The sequence below is a fragment of the Amblyomma maculatum genome, chromosome 4 (genome assembly GCF_055883805.1).
Source record: "Amblyomma maculatum isolate TAMU_Amacu chromosome 4, ASM5588380v1, whole genome shotgun sequence".
Classification (NCBI taxonomy): domain Eukaryota; kingdom Metazoa; phylum Arthropoda; class Arachnida; order Ixodida; family Ixodidae; genus Amblyomma; species Amblyomma maculatum.
Window position 1 is genome coordinate 123,914,309 of NC_139347.1, and position 23,304 is coordinate 123,937,612.

Consider the following 23,304-nt stretch of genomic DNA (forward strand, 5'->3'; position numbering starts at 1 on the left):
CATATTTTGCTCGAAATTCGAAACAATCAGCCCTGACACGGCTCCTATCTACACTAAGCACCGTTAGGCCGAATAAAAGTTGCTTTCTTGAACTGTCGTATCGTTTTGAAAAAAAAAAATAAATGACGGAGATCCAACCTTCTTAAACCTTGGTCTAACGAGCGGAAGCCCGTGCCATGGCGGATGAGTAGGTGAGCTCTTCCTGCGCGACTGCCAAAAGAGTTTAGCTTTGCTGTTGCCGCGAGATAATTGTGTGCGGCTGTTGACAACGTGTTTTTTCCATCGCATTGACTGCAGCCGCTTGCGCTTAAAGCCCAGCAAGCAACAATAAAAACCTGTCACACTTAAACTACTAAAGATATTTTCATACTCTCAGCATAGGTGTATTATACAGGAAGGCGTCTTAGGCACGTAACCAAGATCGCAAATAAAATGCCTGTTAATTATAAATATATGCGGATTTCTTGTAATTTGGGACCATGAATTTTGGCCGAAATTGAAAGCTGTCATAACTGACGTTAAGGCGACATTTAATCTTTTTAATCAGGTATGTTCGAAATGTCAACACATCAGAAATACTGAAATATACGAGGCTGATTTGGTTTTTCTGCAAAAATATATTCAGCAAATCTGCGCCTGTGAGCACCATATCATCGCCTAAATGTACTTTTCTTCTTCATCAATTAAAAAAATTTACTTGCTTATGAGGCATAAAAAGCACCAAAATTACTATTTTATAAATGTGCGCTGGGCCAAAGCTTAAGTATGACGACATAAAGGGCGTATTTTCGACATTTCATATTTCTAACGGCACTGCCAGCTAAGAAAGTTTTAAGGGTGTTGCCAGCGTTCACTCTTTTATAGTTGTACTTTCTGAACTGAATAAATACGTTAACGTTTGTATTCTATAGTTACAATATACCTCTGTTATGTGCGTAATGTTCTTTTTCCAGAAAGGCCACAGCGAAGTGATTATCGCAGTATGTTTAAGTTAAATCTGTACAGATTACAAACCTCCCCATCTATATGATCGCATGCAGCTCTTCTTCTAGTTGCATTATACATGCTTTGCCCGCTAGCTTAAGCAAAGGGCTAAAAATAAACTAAAAAAAAGGGGGCATGAAAACCAGTCACATATTGCTGAAAGTCACTTTGCCCAGCAGACTCAATTTTTTGTATATGGTGAAGTAAGGTTATTTGTTTCAAGTAATAAATATTCACTTTAGACATTTATTGAATGTACAAAGTCTGAGAGCATTTTCAGCAACCCCTGTAGCATTATTTGCGCATAAGTAAACCTGACGTGTTCTTTTTTCCCCTTATCGAGAGAAAGTGTGCGAAATGTGGGTGTAAAAACTGTTACCAACCTACTCGCGCGCCCCAGTTGTGCTGCTATCAGCCATGATTTGAGCTAGCGAAACAACTTGAAGCCATAATCGGTGGCCCTCTGGCGGAGTAAGGGTTATAGGCTGGCTATGGTTGTCTCGCGCTGCGTCGCCCCTTGGCACGAATGAAGGCGCGACTGATAGCGAGCTCGTCGTACTTTGCAATGGCGATGAAGACTACAAAACGGTATCGATATAAATGAGTGGAGCATTATTTGTCAGATGTAACAAAAAAAAGCACATATAGTTGCGTTGAATGGTTTGGCCGATGCAGGCGAAGAAAGCGTCGCCAGCTTATAGGTTTGCTGCCTCACTAAGCTGTTGAACCAAGGCCGAAATTCTGTTCTCTCGCCATCTGATTTTTGTATTTTCGTAGTGTTTTACCTGGGGAAAAATCATATATTTGAGCGTTTTATTGCAAATAATGAAGTCTTGTTTGTGCAGGTGTTCATAAATGTAGCAATTGCCAATAATTTTTTAAAGTTACTATTTAATAATTTAGATTAATAATATCTATTAAAATTTGCGAACAAAATCTTGCGAGCAAAAATGGCCCTTAAGGCAACTGGCGACAACACGCAACTGGCTTCCTTCGCCTGGCTCTGAAATGTTATTTGATCTCTTGAATCAAATTAGCTATGACACGCAGTATAATGTGTAAATATGGTACACCGTCCTATTTCAATACACTTCACATATCTCCGATTACTAGAACATCCAAGCAAACCAGTGCTCATACCGAAGATCCTAGTGATAACTGCCGAAGTGACAGCATTTTGCCACGTTTAACAGGCTGGAAGATTATTATTCCTTTGGAGAATGAATGCTGAATTTCTCTTTGGTGCATTTCCTAAGATGCCTGAGGAGGGAGAGGGTGCCTCTGAGCGAGGTCCTGTCCGCGAAGGCAGCGACAGCGGTCAAGCGCTTGCTCGTCACCGCGAAGGAATGGGACGGTAGGTGCAAAGGGCAAGGAAAACCAACATCTTCAAGAGATGCCTAGAAGCTGAAATCCGAAATACATTTATTTAACAAAACTTCTGTTTGGGCTAGATGTTGCATAGCTTATTTTGAAATGAATGCAAGCGCATAAAAACACGCACACAAGAAAGGAAACACGCAGGACAGGCGCTAACTTCATCTGATTTATTCTCAGGTATGAGCGGAAAATATATACATAAAAGGAAACATGCGCAGTAAAGAAACACATCGTCAGTTCACAATGCGTGCTCAAGATACCTGTGCTCTGCGTGCAAAAGATTAACAGATGTGTCACTCACACGTTCATGCCCCCTCTTCGTGATGTGAAAGGCTTCTACTAGTTCACGTGCCGCGTTATCACCGCCTCTGTTAAGTATATTTATCTCCCCCAGCCGCGGCTCACACGCTCTGCAGTTCTCATAATGCTCTGCCAAATGTGTCCCTCCACCCCTTACCACCCGTAAATGTTCCCCCGCCCGGTCATTGACGCACCGCCCGGTCTGACCTATGTAAGCCCTCCCGCAGGTCAACGGTATCTTGTAAACGACACCGGTACAGCAGTCGACATACTTTTTTGAGCGCTTCTTCCTGCAGCCACTTTTTTTCCTCGCACGAAATGCGTGCGCAAAGTTGGGCGAGTTTCTTCGGTGCGCTTGTATTCACTTCAAAATACATTTATTTACTTTAATATTTTATTTAGTTCTCAAATACTGCCACCCTTCACACAAGGTAGCATTGGTAATATGTACATACTAAAGAAATTAAAACAGTAAAGAAACAAAGGTTTACAAGATACTTGGAAGATGAAAAACATGAGAACACATTGATGGTTTGCCCCCTAGGGTAGATAAAGATCGAAAGCACCAAAGCCATTATCGCGAGCGTGTACTTCCACATCCGAGGCCCTGGCCGCCGTTCGGTGCCATGTTGTTTCTCTGATTAGTTGTTAAAAAATGATGGCTGAAAAAATACAGCCAGAAGAAGGTTAAGGACAAAATGGAAACACATGGGACACATGAGCGCTGTCTTCATTGAGGTGTCTTCATTTTGACCTAGTCCTTCTTCGCGTTGTATTTTTTTATCATGAATAACCAGCGCACCCAAACTGCTACGAGGCTGTCAAAAACGTCACGTGTTTCAAATTTGTGGCACGAAATTGCGGTCTCCCGAAATGGCTTTTTGCGGTGACGTAAAAATAACGATAGTGTGAAGACATATTTTTAGCGGCGCTATTCATGATGCCTGGATGGTATGTATAAGTAATTATGTAGAGAAAACGATGGTATGGATAGTAGAGAGGAGAGCACTTACGCTAGTATTAGGAATGGGGTGAAATGAACCGCCCACTGTCAAGAGCCGCCTCCTGAAATCTGATTGGGTGACGTTGTGTGGCGGGAAATACGTCATGCCCAAATATTATATGTCAAAATGACGTTTCGTTATGTAAAGGATGTGCTACCATTGCTGTAAATGACCAAGGTTGGGAGCTACGTCTCTTTCCCACTCGAGGCTATCAGAAAAAAAAAACAAAAAAACATGGCGATTTCGACGCGGAGTATAGGCGGCTGTTAGCTCACCACAATTTGGTATACAGTTTGATGGGTGGTTACGTAATTTGACATATCTTGATGTACTGCAGAAAGTACTGAAACGACGTCATAAGAGCGCTTTTTGCAACCATTTAGAGGATTGATAATAAAGGCGCAAATTAACAGCAGCAAGAGGATCATAGTTGTTGCCAAGTACAGCATATGGTGGCCTGCCTACTAAAGCGGTTGATCAGCGCAAGACAAGGCATTTTACAGAGGACCCCTATGCGTTCTAATTCTCGTTCTGAATGCTTCGTGAGTAGAACCTGGCGGGGGGCGGGGGTGCATATGGTGCAGTTGCTGGGCAGGAACTTCGCACGACAGGCAGCGAGAGGTCACCAGACTGCCTTAGACGTCGTCAACTAAGCACTTCTTTTCTGTCTAGCCCAATACAATCACTGCAAGGTTAATGAATGGAAGACCCATCCCAAAAGGAGGGGGGGGGGGGGTAAGGAAGCAAGCAAAGCTACTGATAGCTTCTGTCTTATTAAAGGATTGTATGTGCCATGTACCTTGTTTGCTATGAAGGGACGCTCTAATCATATTATGTTATTGGACGTTTTGTGTTTATTGGTTTTTTAATACAACTAGAAAATGATCCACCTTTATTGATTTGCATTTTACCGTTTCGAAAGTAAGGAATCCCCGCGCGGGGCACCTACCTAGCTTCATATCACGATTTACGCAGTCATCTTTCGCTTTCCGCCCTTATTCTCCGTTTATCCTCCTCTACAAGTGTACCGTAGGCTACTGAGTATTGCTAGTTAACCGCCCTGCTATTCCATGCTTCTGTTTCTCTTTCTGTGACATCTGTCGCTTTTGGCAGGAGCTTTTTGGGCGCATGCAAATTTAACCGACAAAGTGCGAGGTCCAGCGTGTTCCCTTATCGGTGTGTGTGTGTGTGTGTGTTTGTGTGCGTGTGTGCGTTTGTGTGTGCGTGTGTGCGTGTGTGTGCGTGTGTGTGTGTGTGTGCGTGTGTGTGTGCGTGTGTGCGTGCGTGTGTGCGTATGTGCGTATGTGCGTTTGTGTGTGTGTGTGTGTGTGTGTGTGTGTGCGTGTGTGTGTGTGTGTGTGTGTGTGTGTGTGTGTGTGTGTGTGTGTGTGTGTGTGTGTGTGTGTGTGTGTGTGTGTGTGTGTGTGTGTGTGTGTGTGTGTGTGTGTGTGTGTGTGTGTGTGTGTGTGTGTGTGTGTGTGTGTGTGTGTGTGTGTGTGTGTGTGTGTGTGTGTGTGTGTGTGTGTGTGTGTGTGTGTGTGTGTGTGTGTGTGTGTGTGTGTGCGCGTGCGCGCGCGCGTGTGCGTCCGTGCGTGCAAGACACGAAGTCGATCGCGCACACACGTACTTTCGCTTGCTCTCCCTCTCTCTCCCTGCGATGCTTTCCGCGCTCTGCACAACTCAAGCCGACACAAGATATTAGAAACTTAAGCAGACTTGCTAAGCTGACAGTAGTTCGTCATAACGCGGCTGTTCGATAAAGGTGGGCAGCACAGCCAGCACCTAAAAGTAATTGATACTTTGAGACTGCGGCCGTTGTTCTGCCGGACGATGCCGGCTGCGTGGGCGCATCTTCGTCAGTTCTGGAGCTACGGTGGAAATCTGTCGATTCCTTCTGTTTACGACAAGTTCCGTAATGGTTTTAGTTCCTGCATTTAAACGCCGCTGATAAGTGATAATTCACCTCATCTGTCTCCTCAGGAACCTTTATGAAGGGCAAGAGGCCACAGTCAGAACTGGGCATGGTCTTACTGATTGGTTTCCGATTGAGAAAGGGGTGAGGCAAGGCTGCATACTTTCGCCCTGTATATTTAACCTATATGCAGAGTGCATCATGAGGAAGGCCGGTCTGGACGAGTCTTCAGCTGGAGTGAAGATTGCTGGAAAACGTATCAACAACCTTAGATATGCGGATGATACCACTTTAATGGCAGAAAGTGAAGTGGATCTCAAGAGACTTCTGGTGGGCGTACAAGAAGAGAGTGAGAAGTTTGGGCTTAAACTGAACATTAAAAAGACGAAGATCATAGCGTCTTGCCCTATCAAGTCCTGGAGCATCAATGGACAAGAAGTGGAAGCTGTGACAGATTTTCTGTTCTTGGGCGCCAAGATTACCTCGGAAGGAGACTGCAGCCATGAAATTAGGAGACGCCTGCTTCTGGGAAAGAGAGCAATGGTTAGCCTTGACCGCCTAGTAAAGAGCAGAGACATTAGTCTGCCAACCAAGATCCGTATAACCCGTGCTATGGTCTTTCCAGTTGTGATGTATGGATGCGAGAGTTGGACTGTGAAAAAGGCGGACCGCCGAACAATTGACGCGTTTGAATTGTGGTGCTGGCGAAGACTCTTAAGAGTTCCTTGGACTGCCAGAAGATCAAATCAGTCGATATTGTCGACCATAAACCCTGACTGCTCATTGGAGGGTCAAATTCTAAAGTTAAAGCTCAGCTACTTTGGTCATCTGATGAGAAGAGAGGAGTCGCTGGAGAAAGATTTGATGTTGGGAAAGGTTGAGGGTCGCCGGAGAAGGGGTAGGCAGCGAACGCGATGGTTAGATGGCATTCTCGAGGCATTGCAGATGAAGCTATGTGATGTTAAGAAGATAGTGAGAGACCGGAAAGCGTGACGTGACATGGTCCATAGGGTCACGAAGAGTCGGACACGACTGAACGCCTGAACTGACTGACTGACTGATAAGTGAACGTGAGAGGTCATTGGCGCTTAAGAAGGGCAATGCCACTTTCCGATGATATTCTGCATCAATCCACTGCGAATATTCCGTTGCCGTTCTTGCTCGTTGGCTGTATTGCTCCTGGTGCTACAAACTAGCTCAGCCACTCCTTGTGTATCAGCTGCCGAATGCCTTAGTCATGGAACATTAGGACAGCATCGCCACAAAGTATTTCACTCGCTCCCATTGCAACCCGGAGCTTCCGAATCGCGGAATGCGGCACAGCGGCTTAGTTCATGGAAAATCGTCGCTTTTCATGCTTGGCGCCAATATATAGTAGCAGACGACAGCGTTTTTTTCTGTCACTTTGTTTATCTTCTTCTTCAGAATGCGTAACCCGATTGTGTGCTTACGTAACCTAGCATTGTCCTACTGCCCACGTCACGCGTACGTCAATTTATACAAACGGCGAAAGGAAATAGGGCCCCAAGAATCGAGATGCCAAATACAACACCAATAGAATAATAAATAATTGAAGCTGTCCTGAAGCGTCCCAACAAACAAAACAGCTTAGCTTTAACTAATTGAAGGCGCTTTAGTTTTAATCAGAATATACTGTCAGAGATTCTTCAGCGTAAGAAGGCAGAGCGTTCCATTGGCGGACAGTTCTTGGAAAAACGAATTTTCTAAGGCTTTTGTTCTGCAGCTGTATTCTTTTAATTTTTTAATGGTATGCTCGAGTGTGTCGCCGTGTGACAGACTACATAGATGTTCCTGTTTATACCGTGTTGACTATTGTAGAATAAATGCATGAATTATATTCTCTCACAATAACGCTGCAGTTGTAACGTTTCTAAATTAGCTTTATCAACGAAAGCATGTTGATTAAGTGCGCCAGCTGTATGAGCAGTAAATGACTCGGACTGCTTTTTCGTATATATTCGAGTTCATAATAGTAAGTTGAGGATAAGAATTCCACACAGTCGAGGCATATTCAATAACCGGACTTATAAATGTTTTCCTGGCTCTGCGTTTTATATCGGGAGTGGACTTCTGCAGGCTCCTTCTCTTGTAACCTAGCTTTTGCATGGCCTTTTTTGGAACATATGGAACATGCTTATTCCACCTGAGGTCAGATGTGATAGTTGCACCTAAGTACTTTTATATAAGTTTATTTTCATTTGCCATATTGTGCAGCAGTTTTCTGTTTCGGCTATTGATTAATTTAGAAGAGATTAGTCAATTGAACTTTTCATTTCTTGGCAGATGATGCAGTCATCAGTAAAATGCTTTACTTACACGAACACTTCCTTGGCAATATCAATATTAAGAACTAGAAAGAAAAGATGCCCAAGAAATGACACCTATGGAACACATGGCATTACAAACATAGTACCAGAACACACTGCGTCAACTGACACACGCTGACTTCTGGAAGAAAGCTATGCAGCAACCTATGCGAGCAATGTGTCCTTCCTAAGAACGTCGTAATTTAAATAATAACTTTCAGTGGGACACGCAATCAAGCGTTTCTTGAAGTTCAAGGAGATGTGTATCTGGCCCCCTTTCCTGCTGAAATAATGTTGCCGAGGGCAGATTAGATGGGAGCTTGTGCACAAGACCGAAATCGGCATGAACGATACAAGAAGTGATTACTTCTCCGCTTTCGGCATAGATTTAAATTTCGCATGCTTCCAATCATTGGGTAGGGCTGTTTGGGATAAAGATGTTTCAAAAGCGGTGGATAAATATTCAGAAGACCATTCTGCATATCTGTATAGGAAGGTGTTTGCTATCTCGTCAATTCCTTACGCCGTTTTGTGTCAATGTTGAGTAAAAGTGATAAGACGCCTTCCTCTGATATACATACGTTATTGATAGCATAATTGTTGCCGTGGCGTACATATTGTGGGTTTTGCCATCATCAGATGTAAAACTGGAATAAAATAACTTCTTAATGAAATTTCGAATTTGTAACTTGTCAGCTACTTCTTCTTCGTCTATATTGTTTATATTCATACAACTGAAGGAGTTCTTTCTAGGTGAAAAATACCGCCTTAACTTGTCGGACAATAAAAAAAAGGAAATGGTTCATCGTTGCAGCGTGGTATTCGTATTTTGCCTTGGCCATGCATTGAGGTTAGGGCCCATGTGTGAATGCTTTAACACGTTAGCCGCAAAGGGACACTGGTGGATTTGGTTCCTCCATTTTTTTTTCAGGTTCAGGCGTACAATTTCTTTGGACATCCAGAGATTTGCATTATTCACAATGTTTCGGTTACATGGCATGAACTCATTTTCACATTTTAACACAAGATTCCTATAGGTTATTAATGGTCAACCGAACATGAATTAGAAAGACAAAGAAATTTAAAAAAATTATCTAAAGCATCGAAAATACCAAAGTAATCGGCACGTGAAAAATTAGAACTACACGCCTCTCTTTTCCGTTTTACGGAGAATTAATGAGGTTTAGGTTTAAGCTTGTTATCTTGCGATCCAAGATCTTATGGTCGTTCCAAGATATGTTGTTTTGGATCACGACGAATTAGTTCCCTATAGAGGAGAAATAGATCTAGGATGGGCATCGAGCCATTCAAAATGAGCGTCGGCTGCCTGACGAACTGAGTTAAATAATGGAAATGGACGATGTGAACTAAAGGCTGGGCACGTCTAGAGAGTAGTTCAGGAAATTGGTTCTTCCATTTAATGGACGGAATAATAAAATCGCTTCCTCTAATTACGTTGGTTGAAAATTTATTGCTCTCACATTGATATTCATTCAATTTTAAAAAAAGAAAAACGTATTACCGATATTCGGAGGCCTATAAAATGTTCATATAATAGGGTGAAGTGCACTTGAAGGCATCTTAATAGTGACGCACTTATATTCAGCTATGTCACGAAGCCTTACGATTTCCAGTGAATCTTTGAATATTATGGCAACTCCAACCCCCCTAGCATTTCGGTCTATTCGGCAGATGCTGTAGATTGGGGGTGTTATTTCGAAATTGCCAATTTTAAGGCGTCCCCAAGTTTCAGTTATATTTACTAAAGCAGGTTATTGCGCTAATAGCATACTTTCTGGGTACTCCAGTTTGTTTGGTGCACTCGCGCGTACAAGTGCGAACAATCAAAATACAAATGGTAAATTGTATCAGTTTATTGGATTGAAGTTTTTTTTTGCCATCGTCAGGGCATTCTGCCGCATGGATTCGTATATTTGCAGTATCGTCCTAATAAAACAGCTAATTATATACTTTTATTTTACCGTACATCAGTTTACCTTTGTCTCTAACTTTCCTTATTTTTGACGTGCTGTCCCACAGTTTCTTTACGGTCGTGTTGCCTCGAGAAGTCCTCCGATATCAAAATACCGCTGTCTTTTAAGCCCAAGAAAATTTGGATTATGTATAAGTTTTCGCGGGGGTCAATGAGCTTTAGAATCACGGGTCTTCGTGTGCCAGGCTGCTGTCAATCAATACGATGCATTCTTTCTGTCGAGGAAACAGCTATGTCTAGCTTCTCTCTGAATACGTCCTCAGCTACTCAGATACGTCCTCAGCTATCTCGGACCGAGCTGTGCGGTTTAGCAAAGCCCGATTACTTTTATTTGGGTTATTGGCAATGGCCGATCGCGGGCCGACCATAGGCTTGCCTCTTGGATTGCCCCAAGAAAAGCTATCTGAAGGGCAACAATTGTCAAACCTTACTTGTGTATGATTCGAAAAGAGGAAAATAGTCATGTTTCTTTGAATGCAGAAATATTCTTTAGTTAATAAATATTCAGAGTAAACCTATTTAGACTTTAAACATGTTACTTACCGTCAAGAATTCATTTCCATACTCGTTGCTAATGTGGTCGGAGATGAAGCTGTAGGCGTTTGGATATCCAACGTATATATACATGCCGAATGGACCTGTCGTGGAAGAAGCAGCAAACAAAGCGCACCTAGAGACCCTGGTGACATATAATGAAGTGCATAACAGGTTTTTAAGGTAGCTCGCCATTAGAGTTTAATAATACACTTTTTGAAATATGTAGATGGCTTCTTTCGAACACTTTTAAAATTATTGGACATGCAAAAGTAGACGAAATATTGTTATCGAAGCTGTGCTCATAGAAGAGGCAGTTACTAACGAAAAAAATATATACTGTTTTGACTGGCGACATCGATGATAGGGGAATAACGAAAGACGCTAGAGTTCAGTCAGCGGAGGACGTTGTCATAATCTAGAAATCGCACGGGGTGCTAACTGTCGAGTTCGCAGAACGAAATATCGTTTGAACCATGACTGCGTTGTTCAGCGAACGGAAGAATGAGAAGTGGACTTCCAAAAAGACGAATGAGAAGAAAAAATTGAATTGTTTTCATATTTGCTCGAACCCCGGTTGTGGCGGAAAATGTTTGGCTGTTTAAAGAACTTACGGCCTCAAAGAAGGCCGTCGTCTGGAGAAAAAAAGAGACCGCTAGTATTTGTTCGTTACATGCATGAAATTTCTCTTGGGTTCACAAGATCTGTAACATGTATGAAGCGAATGTCGTGACGTCAGCACCGAGAAATTTTTCAGCCCGTGCTGAGAGGTCCACCTAGCAGTAAGACCAACGACAGCTGCTGCATAAAACACAGAAACAAAATATTAAAAGAACCAAGGCAGTTTTCTAGAATATACCGCCTTCCTCTGGGAAATCGCATATGGTACTGATCGGGCGCTACCTTAAGGAGTGGCTAAAGGAGCATTGCGATGGATATACCGATTTTCAAGAAAAATGCAATGTGTAAGGTGATTGATCGCGGTGTGACAGGAATGGATGAAAAAGGAATCATCGGGCCATGCATTGAGAGATCACGTTTAGAGAAAAGAAGCGTCTTGATCAAATCAAATAAATGGCAGAGGGGACTTCAGTTCGCACGTCGAGGCAACGTTTCCACAAGTGGACTGGTCTTCGCTTGCAAACTGAGGCTGGCTCCGCCCCCTCTTCCCGTATTCAGTGCTAATTCATATCGTGTGTTCATCTTCTTTCTCTCGCTTTACCGTTCGTGAAATCGAACAGCACAATGAAAACGGAGATTATTGAAACCTTGTGAATCACGTCGGGACAGGAGGCAGCATATGCGTCAGCGTTCTGGCCATTGTTCTGAGCTTAATGCACCTTCTTTATCAGGACACTGAGAGCACAAGATGGGCATGATTCCTCATTTATACGTTTTGCGGCACTTTTATGCACATGGTGCAACCTACACGATATCCACAAAACATTTTATATCACGAACGGCGCTTTCGCTTAAGAGTACTATTTTCACGGAGCCGTTTTCAGACAGCCTAGTGAACTAAAACTTCCTTTCTAGGACTTAATGATTGTTTTCAGTTTTTATTTCATTTCCACAATAGCACTTAAGTGGGGGCCCTAAGTGTGCTGAGTGTCTTTTATCGCTCCTGGTTTCATGTGCAACTGCACGAAACCCTCATTTTGCTTTTTCTAAAGTATGATGAACCTAGCACGCATGAGGCCCACCATTTAGTTAAAGCTAACAAGGAAAGCAGAGGAATGCTGGATTTCGCTGCAAAGCTTATAATCTGCTTTAAAGGAGTAAGACGAGCTTAGTATAGACGCACAAAACAATAGTTTCAAACATGCCATTACGGAGAGTGCATTACAAGTCGGCGGTGAGATAGTTAGAGGAGATAACGTTAAGGTGATTAATTATATAAAGTCTGCGACTTAGATACTTGAAAGCAGCAACACCTCCAACTTTCCAGAAAGCATAAAACTGACTGCGAAAAAAACAACAAATTATTTAATACACTAAATAAACAAAGTATAAAGAGCGTACGAAAAAGTGAGCATGCTTTTTATAACAGTGTTTGTCTGAAAAGGGCGAAGAATAAACTAAGAATACGCAAAAGTCAGTAGTATCCCTAATGATACAACGAGGGCCCTGACATTACGAACGCCGATAAAATAATAAATGTAAACGATCACTTCTCTATCTACGCAGCAGGGAGCAAATATGGACGACAATATAATTTGCAGTTGTGAAGTGCAAACTTCTTAAAATGACTGTAATTAAAAAAATATAGAGGGATCAGCTTAATGTCCGTTAGATACGATGCAACCTGTAATTGAAACAAGACACCCTTTGGACTTCAGTTCACCAAAGGACCACGCATACTTCCACAGAGGCTACTTTGCAATAGGTAATACCGACAGTATCAACTAGGTGATAGAGAAATACGCCGAATACAACCAGTCCTTATATATGCTTCGTAGATTACAGGGAACGTTTGCCTCAGTCGAAATATCTCCAATCACCAGACATTATAGAATCAACCAGTGGACAAGCTAAATTTAAAGGTAAAGAAATATATTTATGATGGCCGCACATCATCTCCTTAGCTGCCCATAAAAGAAATAATCAAATTCTCAAACCGAATCCTGTTCAACAGAGGGACACCATAAACCCATTGCCGTCCATCACCTCCCTGCAGCAAATATCCGAATGTTTGGATTGGGAACAATAAAGATAAGTTTGGGAATTGTCATGTTTACGGAGAACATCTCAGTTATGTTAACGAAGCCTTTTGCCGCTACCTCGGAACTCACGTGGTTGAGATAGTGCAACGTATTGAGCTTTTGCGGTTACAGCCTAGTTTCATTAAAACAAGTAATATGCCTTATTTATGAGGCTCCATAGCAAGCTTCTAGAATTCGCGATTCGCGGTCACTCAGCCCTGCTAACAATAGTCTGATTGCAGCCAATGTTCTATATAGGTAACCACCGCTTAGCTCGCCTTCACCCACATCCACCTTTGATGGTGAGAATTTTAGATCCTAAGATACGAATTTCTAATCTTACAGTGCATCTAAAAAGTCTATAAAAAGAACATAGCGTTATTACAACATGACATCGATGCCTTGAACCCTCAACCCGAAAATATAGAATTTACAAAGTGTAACACCGAGTCGAAACATACTTCCTAATGCACACACTAAACTAACTATTATACTTTCACTTTTTTTTTTTTCACGGGGACTGCAGAGCCCTTAAAGTAAGTTTCTAACCACCATCTGAGGTAAAACACACCTTTCTTTGCATATTATCTAGCACCTTCAACAATAAAATCACCAATGTGATAAAAATCCGCTATCATCAGTCGAGTATTTCAGCACGCCTAACTACATGTCCCGCTTATTAAAGAGACTGAAAGTTTGCAAATTGGTGACAGCGATCTCAGAAGTCGAGCTGATGATACTCACGGAACCACGCATGCCGCGAGAATTAACTAGTAACAGCGTATCCACAAACAGCTGCTCTGAACCTTCGCTTGTAAGGAATGCCAAACAATATGAATGATGAAATACGAAGAAGAGCATGGCGAGCGATGACTGCCTTTTATGTATTAGCCTCGCTTGCAATAAAGGCCACACACGGCGGGAGTAAATGGCATCGCGTAGTGGACGCAAAGTCGCGCCACGGAGAACCATACCCTTACCGCCAAACTCTAAAACTCTAAAGGAAGTACAACAAAAAATACACACTCACAATAGCCACATCAGAGCGCACCTCTGCCAGAATGCCATGAAGTTAGGGTTTATTACCTTGGAATAGGTAGAGTTAGACCAAATTTACCCACTTTTAATTGCGTTATGAAGGTAAAACCTGTAATTGGCTAGATAAAATTTCGATTATGAACGGCTGCTCCATTCTGCTTTATGGCGTTTGATTTAGTTGAAAGATTCTGAATTATTATTTAGACAGCAATAAATTAGGGGGTGGCACTGGATTATGTAGGATTACGCTACATTACGTTAGGCTAAATATGAAATAAGTTGTATCCATGCGTGCATTACAATAGGTATTGACTGCTTCAAAGCGCAAAAGTAGCTTTGAGAGCACTCCGTTAAAGTTGACTGAAAATTTTCTTTTATTCCTTCAGAAGCAACGTATAAAAGGCAACGTGTACTAAAATGTGTGCAGTGTTGTACCGAAATGCTTACACAAGAGGCGCGAACTTACGTTTGTCGACCTGAACTGCATCCAGGTGCTCATCGAAGTAATAGTTCTGCAAGATAGTATATACATTAACGTAATATTTCAAACATTACTTTGTCACATGACAGCAAGAAAAGTTGAAGTTTATCTGCGTTGTCGTTGAGGTAAAATTACATATTATTTACGAATAAATTTAGTATTCGCGTGAGGTTTGCTGGTATTCAGGACGTACCCACAATGCTTCTGTTCCGGTCACCTACTGCCGCAAATATGTTTTTACCAACTTACAAGCATTACTGTCGGTTGTGCGGCCCATATATGTTTTCAACTGCGCTCTTCATCTGCTAACAGCCTTAACTAACCTGACAAATCGGGCCTGCGAAGTTGTGCGCAAATCACATCAACAAATTACCATTCTGTGCTCATGTTACTTGTCACGGTGACAAAAGGCAACTTGTGTTTTATTTATAAACGCTTATATAAGCACCATGGCTGCTTGCGTTTACACTTGAAATTCATAGCTCCCATAAAACTGCAGTGCCTGCATGTTATGCATTATACATCAATTTAAAGGAGATGCGGGGCAAAAGAGCCACCTGTTTAAATGTTGCACCAATTTCGATGCAATGTAAGGATATGGTTTATTTTCCTCTTATTAGAATATATATTCATGGTTTCAGCCCCTTAGCACTAATAGAAAAAAATTGTAGCTGTCGTCCTAAGCAATTAAGTTTTCAGCTTTTAAAATATAATTTGAAAAATCGTGAAGACGTACTAACCTTTCGTGCTTAGACAACTTTTAGGTTTTTCATTGTGCAGGATAAGGGCAATAGCAGATTCTTTATGACATTTCTGCAAACCTCTGTGCAAATGAAGAACACGCTTCTCCTTTGCTGTCGTCATATGTCATATATTTGATACTTTTCATCTTAAAGAATAATTGCAAGCGTAAAAGGTACCTTATCTTGTTCCCTACAAAAGTTTGATCCAGAACCACCTTCAGAGCAGCCATCTGCCAAAGTATTTAGAAATGGCAGCTTTCCTAACGGTTGCGCTCTTTCAAAAAGTGATGACTGAGAAAGATGAGTTTAAAGATTTCAGATCATTCTATTCAAAATTGTGGGCTAAATTATTAAATCAATTTATCCTGGGGCATATGTTGAGCCGTCTTTTTCGGCACGAAACTGCTCTGCAATAATTGATTCTAGCTGATTTGGATATGTTCGGCTTTACAGCGCCCTTATTTCTTCTCGTGACATACTTTCCTTCGTCGCTTGCTGGGCGCGCTTCCTCGTCTAGGCTCCATATTCTGTCTCCAGTTTGTCGAGTACTTTCGTTAGCCAGGCTTACAGTAGTGTAAAAGCAGCGTTCAAACCTTACGTGCTGCGTACTAGTAAATCGAAACTTCTATTTCAGTTTACCAGCCAATCCACCATGGCCATAGCCCAAAATTAATTTTTTTTTGTTTTCTTTTAGCTGCCTGCTGTACTCTTAAAAGCAGGCACGTTTCGGCTAGAGAGCAGGAGAAATACGCATTCTAACTTAGGGATTTATTCAATGGTCAGTTTCTTGCCCGCTATGTGGCTCCGTAGTGAAAGCAGCTTTCAAAGGCGCTTTCAGTTGCTGAGCGCATCCCATCTCGAAAAAAAAAAATTCATTTTTAATTTTTCTACTTCGCAAAGGACAACCTGAAATGGTGAAAGCTTTCTTTATACATGCGTAATTCAAAACAACAATATAGAAAAATGTGTTGAAGAAAATTGTTATTTTAGCCCCGCATTCTTCCTCAAGTCAGCCCTTAGAGCAGTTTATTTCTGTACTTAGAAAATATAGTATGTTCCTATCAGACTGTACTGCCTGCATGTCAAGTACGATACAACTTTTAAAATGCTGATTGTAAGGTATGGCACATGGCAAAAAAAAAGAAGAAACGGCTGCACCGGAATGCTACCTAAAGCGTAACATGTCCATTTTCATACGGTATTTAGTGTCCTCATTTGACGCTTACTGTGAAGTACACCATAATGCAGTGGTCCGAAAGTATCGTCCAACTGGGCTTCTTTAAGGTGCAGTGGCGTCTCATACTACACGAGTGCACGCCTTTTGATTCATCTTCAGCAAACTTCAGCCGTAACTGCCGAATCCACGTCTTCAAGCTCACCAGTCAATATCCTAACCATTCAGCCACCACTATTAACACAATATGGTCGCACTAATTGCAATAGGTCATGCACAAATATTTACTGAGAAGCCAGCTGTCTCGACGTCCGTAACCAGAAGACCAGGATATTTTTTTTTTTCAAAGCTACTGGTGTGCATGAACGCATAGCGTAGCCGTTTGGGAGGACCCATAGAATGTAATAGTACCTTAGTAAACACCTTAGTATAAGGTGTTTACTAAGGTAATCGCTAATAGAATCAGGACCACCTCAGACTGCAATCAAGCAAAGGATCAAGGGGGGTTCGGAAACGGTACTCTACTATCGATCATATCCATATCATCAATCAGGTGATAGAAAAACGCTCGGAATATAACCAGCCCTTATACATAGCATTCATTGATTACGAAAGAGCATTCGACTCAGTTGAAACCTCGGCGGTGATGCAGGCATTGCGAAATCAGGGGGTAGACGAGCCGTACGTGAAAGTGCTGAAAGATATATATAGTGGCTGCACAGCAACCTTAATTCTGCATAAAGAAAGTAACAAAATTCCCATAAAGAAAGGTGTTAGGCAAGGGGACACAATCTCTCCAGTACTATTCACAGCTTGTTTAGAGGAAGTATTCAGAGACTTGGAATGGGAGCAGTTAGGGATAAGGGTAGATGGAGAATACCTCAGTAATCTGCGATTTGCTGATGACATTGCCTTGCTAAGCAACTCGGGGGATGAACTGCAAATAATGATTGATGACCTAGACAGGAAAAGTAGAAAGGTAGGCTTGAAAATCAATATGCAGAAGACTAAGGTAATGTTCAACAGCCTCGGGAAGGAACAACTTATTACATTAGGTAGCGAAATACTGGAAGTAGTGGGCGAATATGTCTACTTAGGACAGGTAGTGACCGCAGATCCGGACCACGAAATAGAAATAATAAGAAGAATACGATTGGGATGGAGCGCATTTGGCAAGCACTCGCAGATTATGACTAGCAGCTTACCGGTATCGCTCAAGAGGAAAGTATACAACAGTTGCATCTTGCCTGTACTCACCTATGGGGCTGAAACGTGGAGGCTAACCAAGAGATTTCTACTTAAGTTGAGGACAACCCAGAGGGCTATGGAACGAAAAATGGTAGGGGTAACATTAAGAGATAGAAAGCGTGCAGAGTGGGTCAGAGAAATAACTCAAGTTACCGACATTCTAGTAGAAATTAAGAAGAAGGAATGGACATGGGCTGAACATGTAGTGCGAAGAGAGGATAACCGATGGTCGCTGAGGGTAACAAACTGGATTCCAAGGGAAGGAAAGCGTAGCAGGGGGCGGCAGAAAGTCAGGTGGGCGGATGAGATTAAGAAGTTCGCAGGGGTCAAGTGGATGCAGCTAGCGCAGAACCGGGTTAAGTGGAGAAATATGAGAGAGGCCTTCGCCCTGCAGTGGGTATAATCAGGCTGATGATGATGATAGAAAGTAATAAAATCTTGTTCAGTTTGCAGCATTTCACGCAGTTACTAACCTCAAGACTATACACCCAACTGGTTTTTACGCCCACGTTTTTCTTACATACGAAATATTAGTCTGGATTGGTGGTGGTCAAGCAGACATTTCCATAAATGAACGGTAAAAAAACCTGAAGATGAACCACCGCATGCCGAAAACATGTGTTTGACCATATTTATGTACAAAACAAGAAAATAGAAAGATAAAACGACCCTTTATTACAAATAAAAGACAGCCACAAAGAAAACGACTAGCTTATCTTTTGGCGTAAATGTTCTGACTACCACTTCGTAACCTGCAACGTATCTACCCTCGGATATCGCACTGGCAAAGAAACAGTGCGCTTCAAGTTGCTGTAGCCCCTCTGGAACAGGAAGAACGGAGTCGGGATGCACGGCACGCTTCCACTTATACAGGCGGTAGAGCGAGTTAAAGAGAGACTTGACAAGCACTTTTTCACAAACAGGCATTTTACACGAGAGGCGCGCGTCACCCGCAGTTCGTGGGCACCCCGAACCTACAGATGATGCCTGGTAATAAGGCGGGAGGGCTCTATCAGCCTGCGTGCCAGTGTAATACCAGCCTACCAAAACGACTGTTCGCTGGCTGCATATCACGAAGTTTTCCATCTGGGAGACGTCTAGTGCTGCTATCGTCAGGGGGCTAGAAATGAGTCTCGTCCAATTAGCCCTAATACTACTATATCGTAGGCAATACAATTTAAAGCGAAAAGTAAAATTAAGTTCTACACGTAGGGAAAGCAACAAAACACAGAGCAATCTCATTACGGAATTTGTACAAAACTCGGCATGCTTTAGCATTTCTGCATAGTATAAAAACTTAACTGCACCATGTAAATACTTTTAGGGCTTTAAGCATCTTGTCGTATATGAAAGGGCAAATAGTTTGTATATTATAAGCGAACCTCCTGAAAAGTGTCCTGGATGCAAGTCCCCGAAAATGATATTTAGCGCTAGCACAACCTCCAAGCATGCGAAATATGTAAAACCATGAGTATGACCTGTAAACTAATAACTTTCTTGCTCTACATCATACAATCTCTTCAATTATATATATATATATATATATATATATATATATATATATATATATATATATATATATATATATATATATATATATATAGCACAGCATGTAATTGACCGTTACTGTCGTTTGTGTTTTTAAATAATAATAGACCGTTATATTATTTCGTGGAAACTTTTATTTACACTATATTAACATCAGCGTCAATGACTGGCATAGCAGCGAGCAGCAACACGGAACCATTCCTACTTCATCGTCATCTATTTACTCCTTCCGCGAGGCAAGAGAAGGTAACACTTCGCCGCCGTCTGGCACAGTAGTCGGGCGCCTTACCACTTCACCACCGCGACGGGGCGCACTACACAAGAAGGCTTTTGGTTTTCGCCTGTATGCGCCATGGTCAGATTCGAATTCGACTAAGATTGTTCAGTGGCGGTAAAACATTTATTGTGGGAACCAGGGTACAATACAAGGGTTGAGGTGGTTCCTGATCCCGGCTGGTGTCTGTCAGGCCGTGCCTGGCAACGACCGCTTCAGCCCAGTCAACCCGCATCTTTTGACTTCTGGAGACCACTATCTCCCAACCCTCTTGGTCTGTGAGGCCCCATTGGAGCTGTGACTTCAAATCTTCGCATAAACCCATTACGTGATTAAAGGTGGCTCTAGGTGCGCCACATAGAGAGCATGTGGGGTCGTACCGGCCCGAGTGTTTCAAGGCCAACCAAGCTGGGGAGGGAAAGGTTTTGGCCTGTAGCTGTCGCCAGATTATTTGTTGGAGTTTTGAGAGATGATTGTGAGGTGGCGGATATAGGAGTAGTTGTTCTCGGTAGTGAAGTGTTATGTCATGTTAGATGAGAAGTCTTTCCCGCGTGCATCCCCAGTCTTCGGTATTCCCCGCTCGGTTGACGTACGCTCGAGCAGTTGAGTGAGCTGCCTCGTTACCGGGGTTGCCTGCAAGGCCTGGTACCCAGACGATGTGACTGGGTCGAGGAGCTGTGGAACCAGAGGTTAAGATTTGATAGGCGACTGTGTATTTTCCCTATATGAAAATTTTGAATTGCCGTTTTAGAATCGCTGAAAATATTTGTGGCTGTGGAAGAGGAGATGGCGAGCGCTATGGCTGCCTCTTCGGCTTCTGTCGACGTTTTTGCTTTGACTCCGAGCGTCTTAAACACTACCAAAACAGATGTTTCTATGGGGCTGTTCAGTAACTTTTAGACTTTCTTCCGCACTAGAAGAGCGGCACATTTCCAAAGCCTCCTTAGTACCATGGTCGGCTCATCATCACGTGATTTAATAAAACTAATTGCAATAATGAAGGGAAATATGCCATCCACGACTGCTGCCACCGCACCTGGAGGCACCTGAGCTGCGGCGGGCCGAAACAATCGAGTAAGTAGGCAATAAGAGGATATAAAAGAAGGGCACAATAGTAAGACCAGCTAGGGTAGGAATATAAAAAAAGCAATAAAAATGAGTGCAGAAAGGCGAAGGCCTCCCCGATTGCCTTAGCAGATGTGTGCTCTAGCTGCGAAAAGCAAATGGGTTTGATGAAATGGGGGCAGCAACTGACGCACTTATCTGAAGACTATCATGAGCCATGAAAACTCGCTTTAAAAGCAACTTTAGTTAGTGTAGTCTTTTGGCCAATAAAGATCGTGTAACTACTTTCATGTTCGGAACGCTGTTTCCTTAGCGAAAGGAGCGCACAAGCGGGACAAGAACAAGGGATTGAAAGCATTACATAACGTGCCTGTCATGTTTACAGAACCTTTCGACTCACAATGCTCGCCCCGAAATACTGCTCGATGCTGAGGCCAGATGCACATTATTTTTACATTAATTCGTTCGTTTAGTATGGTGCGTAAGTATTCGATCAGAGGTAAATATTCAGTTTGTATTAGGCGAACGCATGTCTCATACAGACTACGCAAGCAAGCCCGATTGCCATAGCATTCTGAGCGCTGTTTATTGATAGGAAGCTTGACAAAGCGCTATGAACCTTTGGCTAATGTGAAAATCTGCCAACGATTATCTCACTGACGGGAATTAAGGGTACCATATAGAAAAAGTTGCGTAATCTTACCTGATAGTAATAGTAGTCTGCTTGTAGTGATCTCACTGCCAGACAAAAATACTCCCCGTTTTGGACCCTGTCGTTTCGTGATCGATAAGATGCACTGGCGTTGGCGCTGGCTAAATTGTAACTTCTCGGAACAGAATTATGTATTTCAGTGGTCGCTGCTCCCGGATTCAGATTGAGTCCCAATATGAGCCTGAAACAAGACCACAGTTCCCGCGCTCAACACTTTGGGTTATACTCGAGATTGTATGCTCAATTTGTCACATGAGTTGCGTTACTTTAAGAGTGCGCTTTACTCTCAGCATCCTAACGTAAAGAGTGGCAGCCCTGAAGCTGTAGAGAAAGCAGAACTTACAATAGTCATAACCCGCACAAAAGCACAGTATCGTTTAACGGATTCTAAAACAGGTATTCTAAATTTTTGCACGAGGCTAAGTACGTGTCCCTGCTTTAGCATACTGGAGTCGCCCGATGCACCCCCAGGCCAGCATTGCTGCGCACCTCGGCCCAGACGTGTAGCGGCCAGCGAAGCAACGTACATGAGCAGACTATCCGAAGAAGTGACCGCACCATGGCGTGCCTCACTGACCTTCATTGCAGGGGAACAACGAGCCCACGAGGTAATCACATCATATTAAAGCAATTACTCTATGAATCAAAAACGGATAATTCTTCCTCTTTTTAAAGAGTATCGCCATTATGGCAATAACATATCGCCTTCGTTATATCATGGCCAGTCTACCCAAAAGTAAACATCCGCAGATGAGAACCACAAGCATTAATATAATCCGGCGAGAGGTGTTGCCTCTGGCAGATCGCGCTGTGTCATTTACCGAGACCCTAAGGCCCGCTAAGAAGAGAGGGGTGCTATGTACTGTTCGCCCCTAATTACTTTTTATAAGGGTCGAGTTCTTGTCCGTCCTAAAAATAAACTGCTATGTGATCTTCGACAATATACTTGAAACTTGCACGCGATTCGATTTTCCATCCCTCCTGACTACCGATAATGTCACTTTTTTAGCCAGAATCTTCACACATTGCGCAGCTTTGTTCATTCATCACAAAAAGACCCCAACCTACTGTCCCCACACGAACATCATCAAAGTGTTAGCGCGAAACAAGGAACTATGCTAATCACTTTCACAGTGTCGCACAAAGGTTGAAATGCTCAAGTCCCTGAGAGCCACTTTGCCACACAAACTACAGCACGTCTCGACAGACTTTACTTCATCCGCCTTCCTGTTTGATCACAAAACGTAATATACGATGGAGAACTCGCAAAACACTACACCATCCTCTCGGGGCTCGACACTTTATGCCCAGGAGCTCCGAGACCGTCAAACGACCAACCTGGCGAGACCGGTGAACACCTGGCCATCTCCAGAATGGAATAGTGTCATGCAAACAAGCAAAAAAGCAACGGCAGACGACCATAAAGTTCGCCATTGGCGATACGGCCCTCCGCTGGATTCCTCCCTTTAGCGACACAACAAAATTCAGTGCTTCTTGACAAACAAATGGGATGGGTCTATCAGGTGACAAAATTTTGCTCGAGCTGCGTAACCTAGCTGCCGACTGCAAAACAAGATCAATTAACATTACTTACCTTAACCTACAATTCGGCCACCACTGTGACTAGTCAGGCTGCTCATGCATACATTCAACTGCAGCACATTTCATTCACAAGTGCTTGGTTATTCACTGACCCCGTTTACAACTCACTGTATGTCAAACGTTTATACAATAATTCTGGGGATTGGCTCTTCAGCCGTCACCGCATTGACCATAGTGCACTGTACGACCAGCGTCGGCGTACTGACCGCTATGCAGAGCCGGAACGGACACGGGGCCGATAACGCCGGTCACCGCTCGTGATGTGGGGACGAGGCGGCGAGGGCAG

At 42.8% G+C, this 23,304-nt stretch overlaps 1 protein-coding gene across 2 annotated transcripts in view; it reads right to left on the reverse strand.

Annotated features, from left to right (window-relative positions):
• LOC146192289 (uncharacterized) overlaps positions 1 to 23,304 on the reverse strand; it is a 41,958-nt gene that overhangs the window by 17,273 nt on the left and 1,381 nt on the right. The window contains exons 2-4 of one of the 2 annotated variants that reach the window (XM_084600033.1): positions 21,408 to 21,597; positions 14,638 to 14,683; positions 10,441 to 10,535 (exon numbers count right to left, since the gene is read on the reverse strand). In XM_084600033.1, coding sequence (XP_084456159.1) covers positions 10,441 to 10,524 — 84 coding nt within the window. In that variant the 5' untranslated portion in view covers positions 10,525 to 10,535; positions 14,638 to 14,683; positions 21,408 to 21,597. Of the gene's footprint in view, positions 1 to 10,440; positions 10,536 to 13,877; positions 13,969 to 14,637; positions 14,684 to 21,407; positions 21,598 to 23,304 lie in introns of those variants that run through there. The other variant, XM_084600034.1, reaches the window with a different exon arrangement.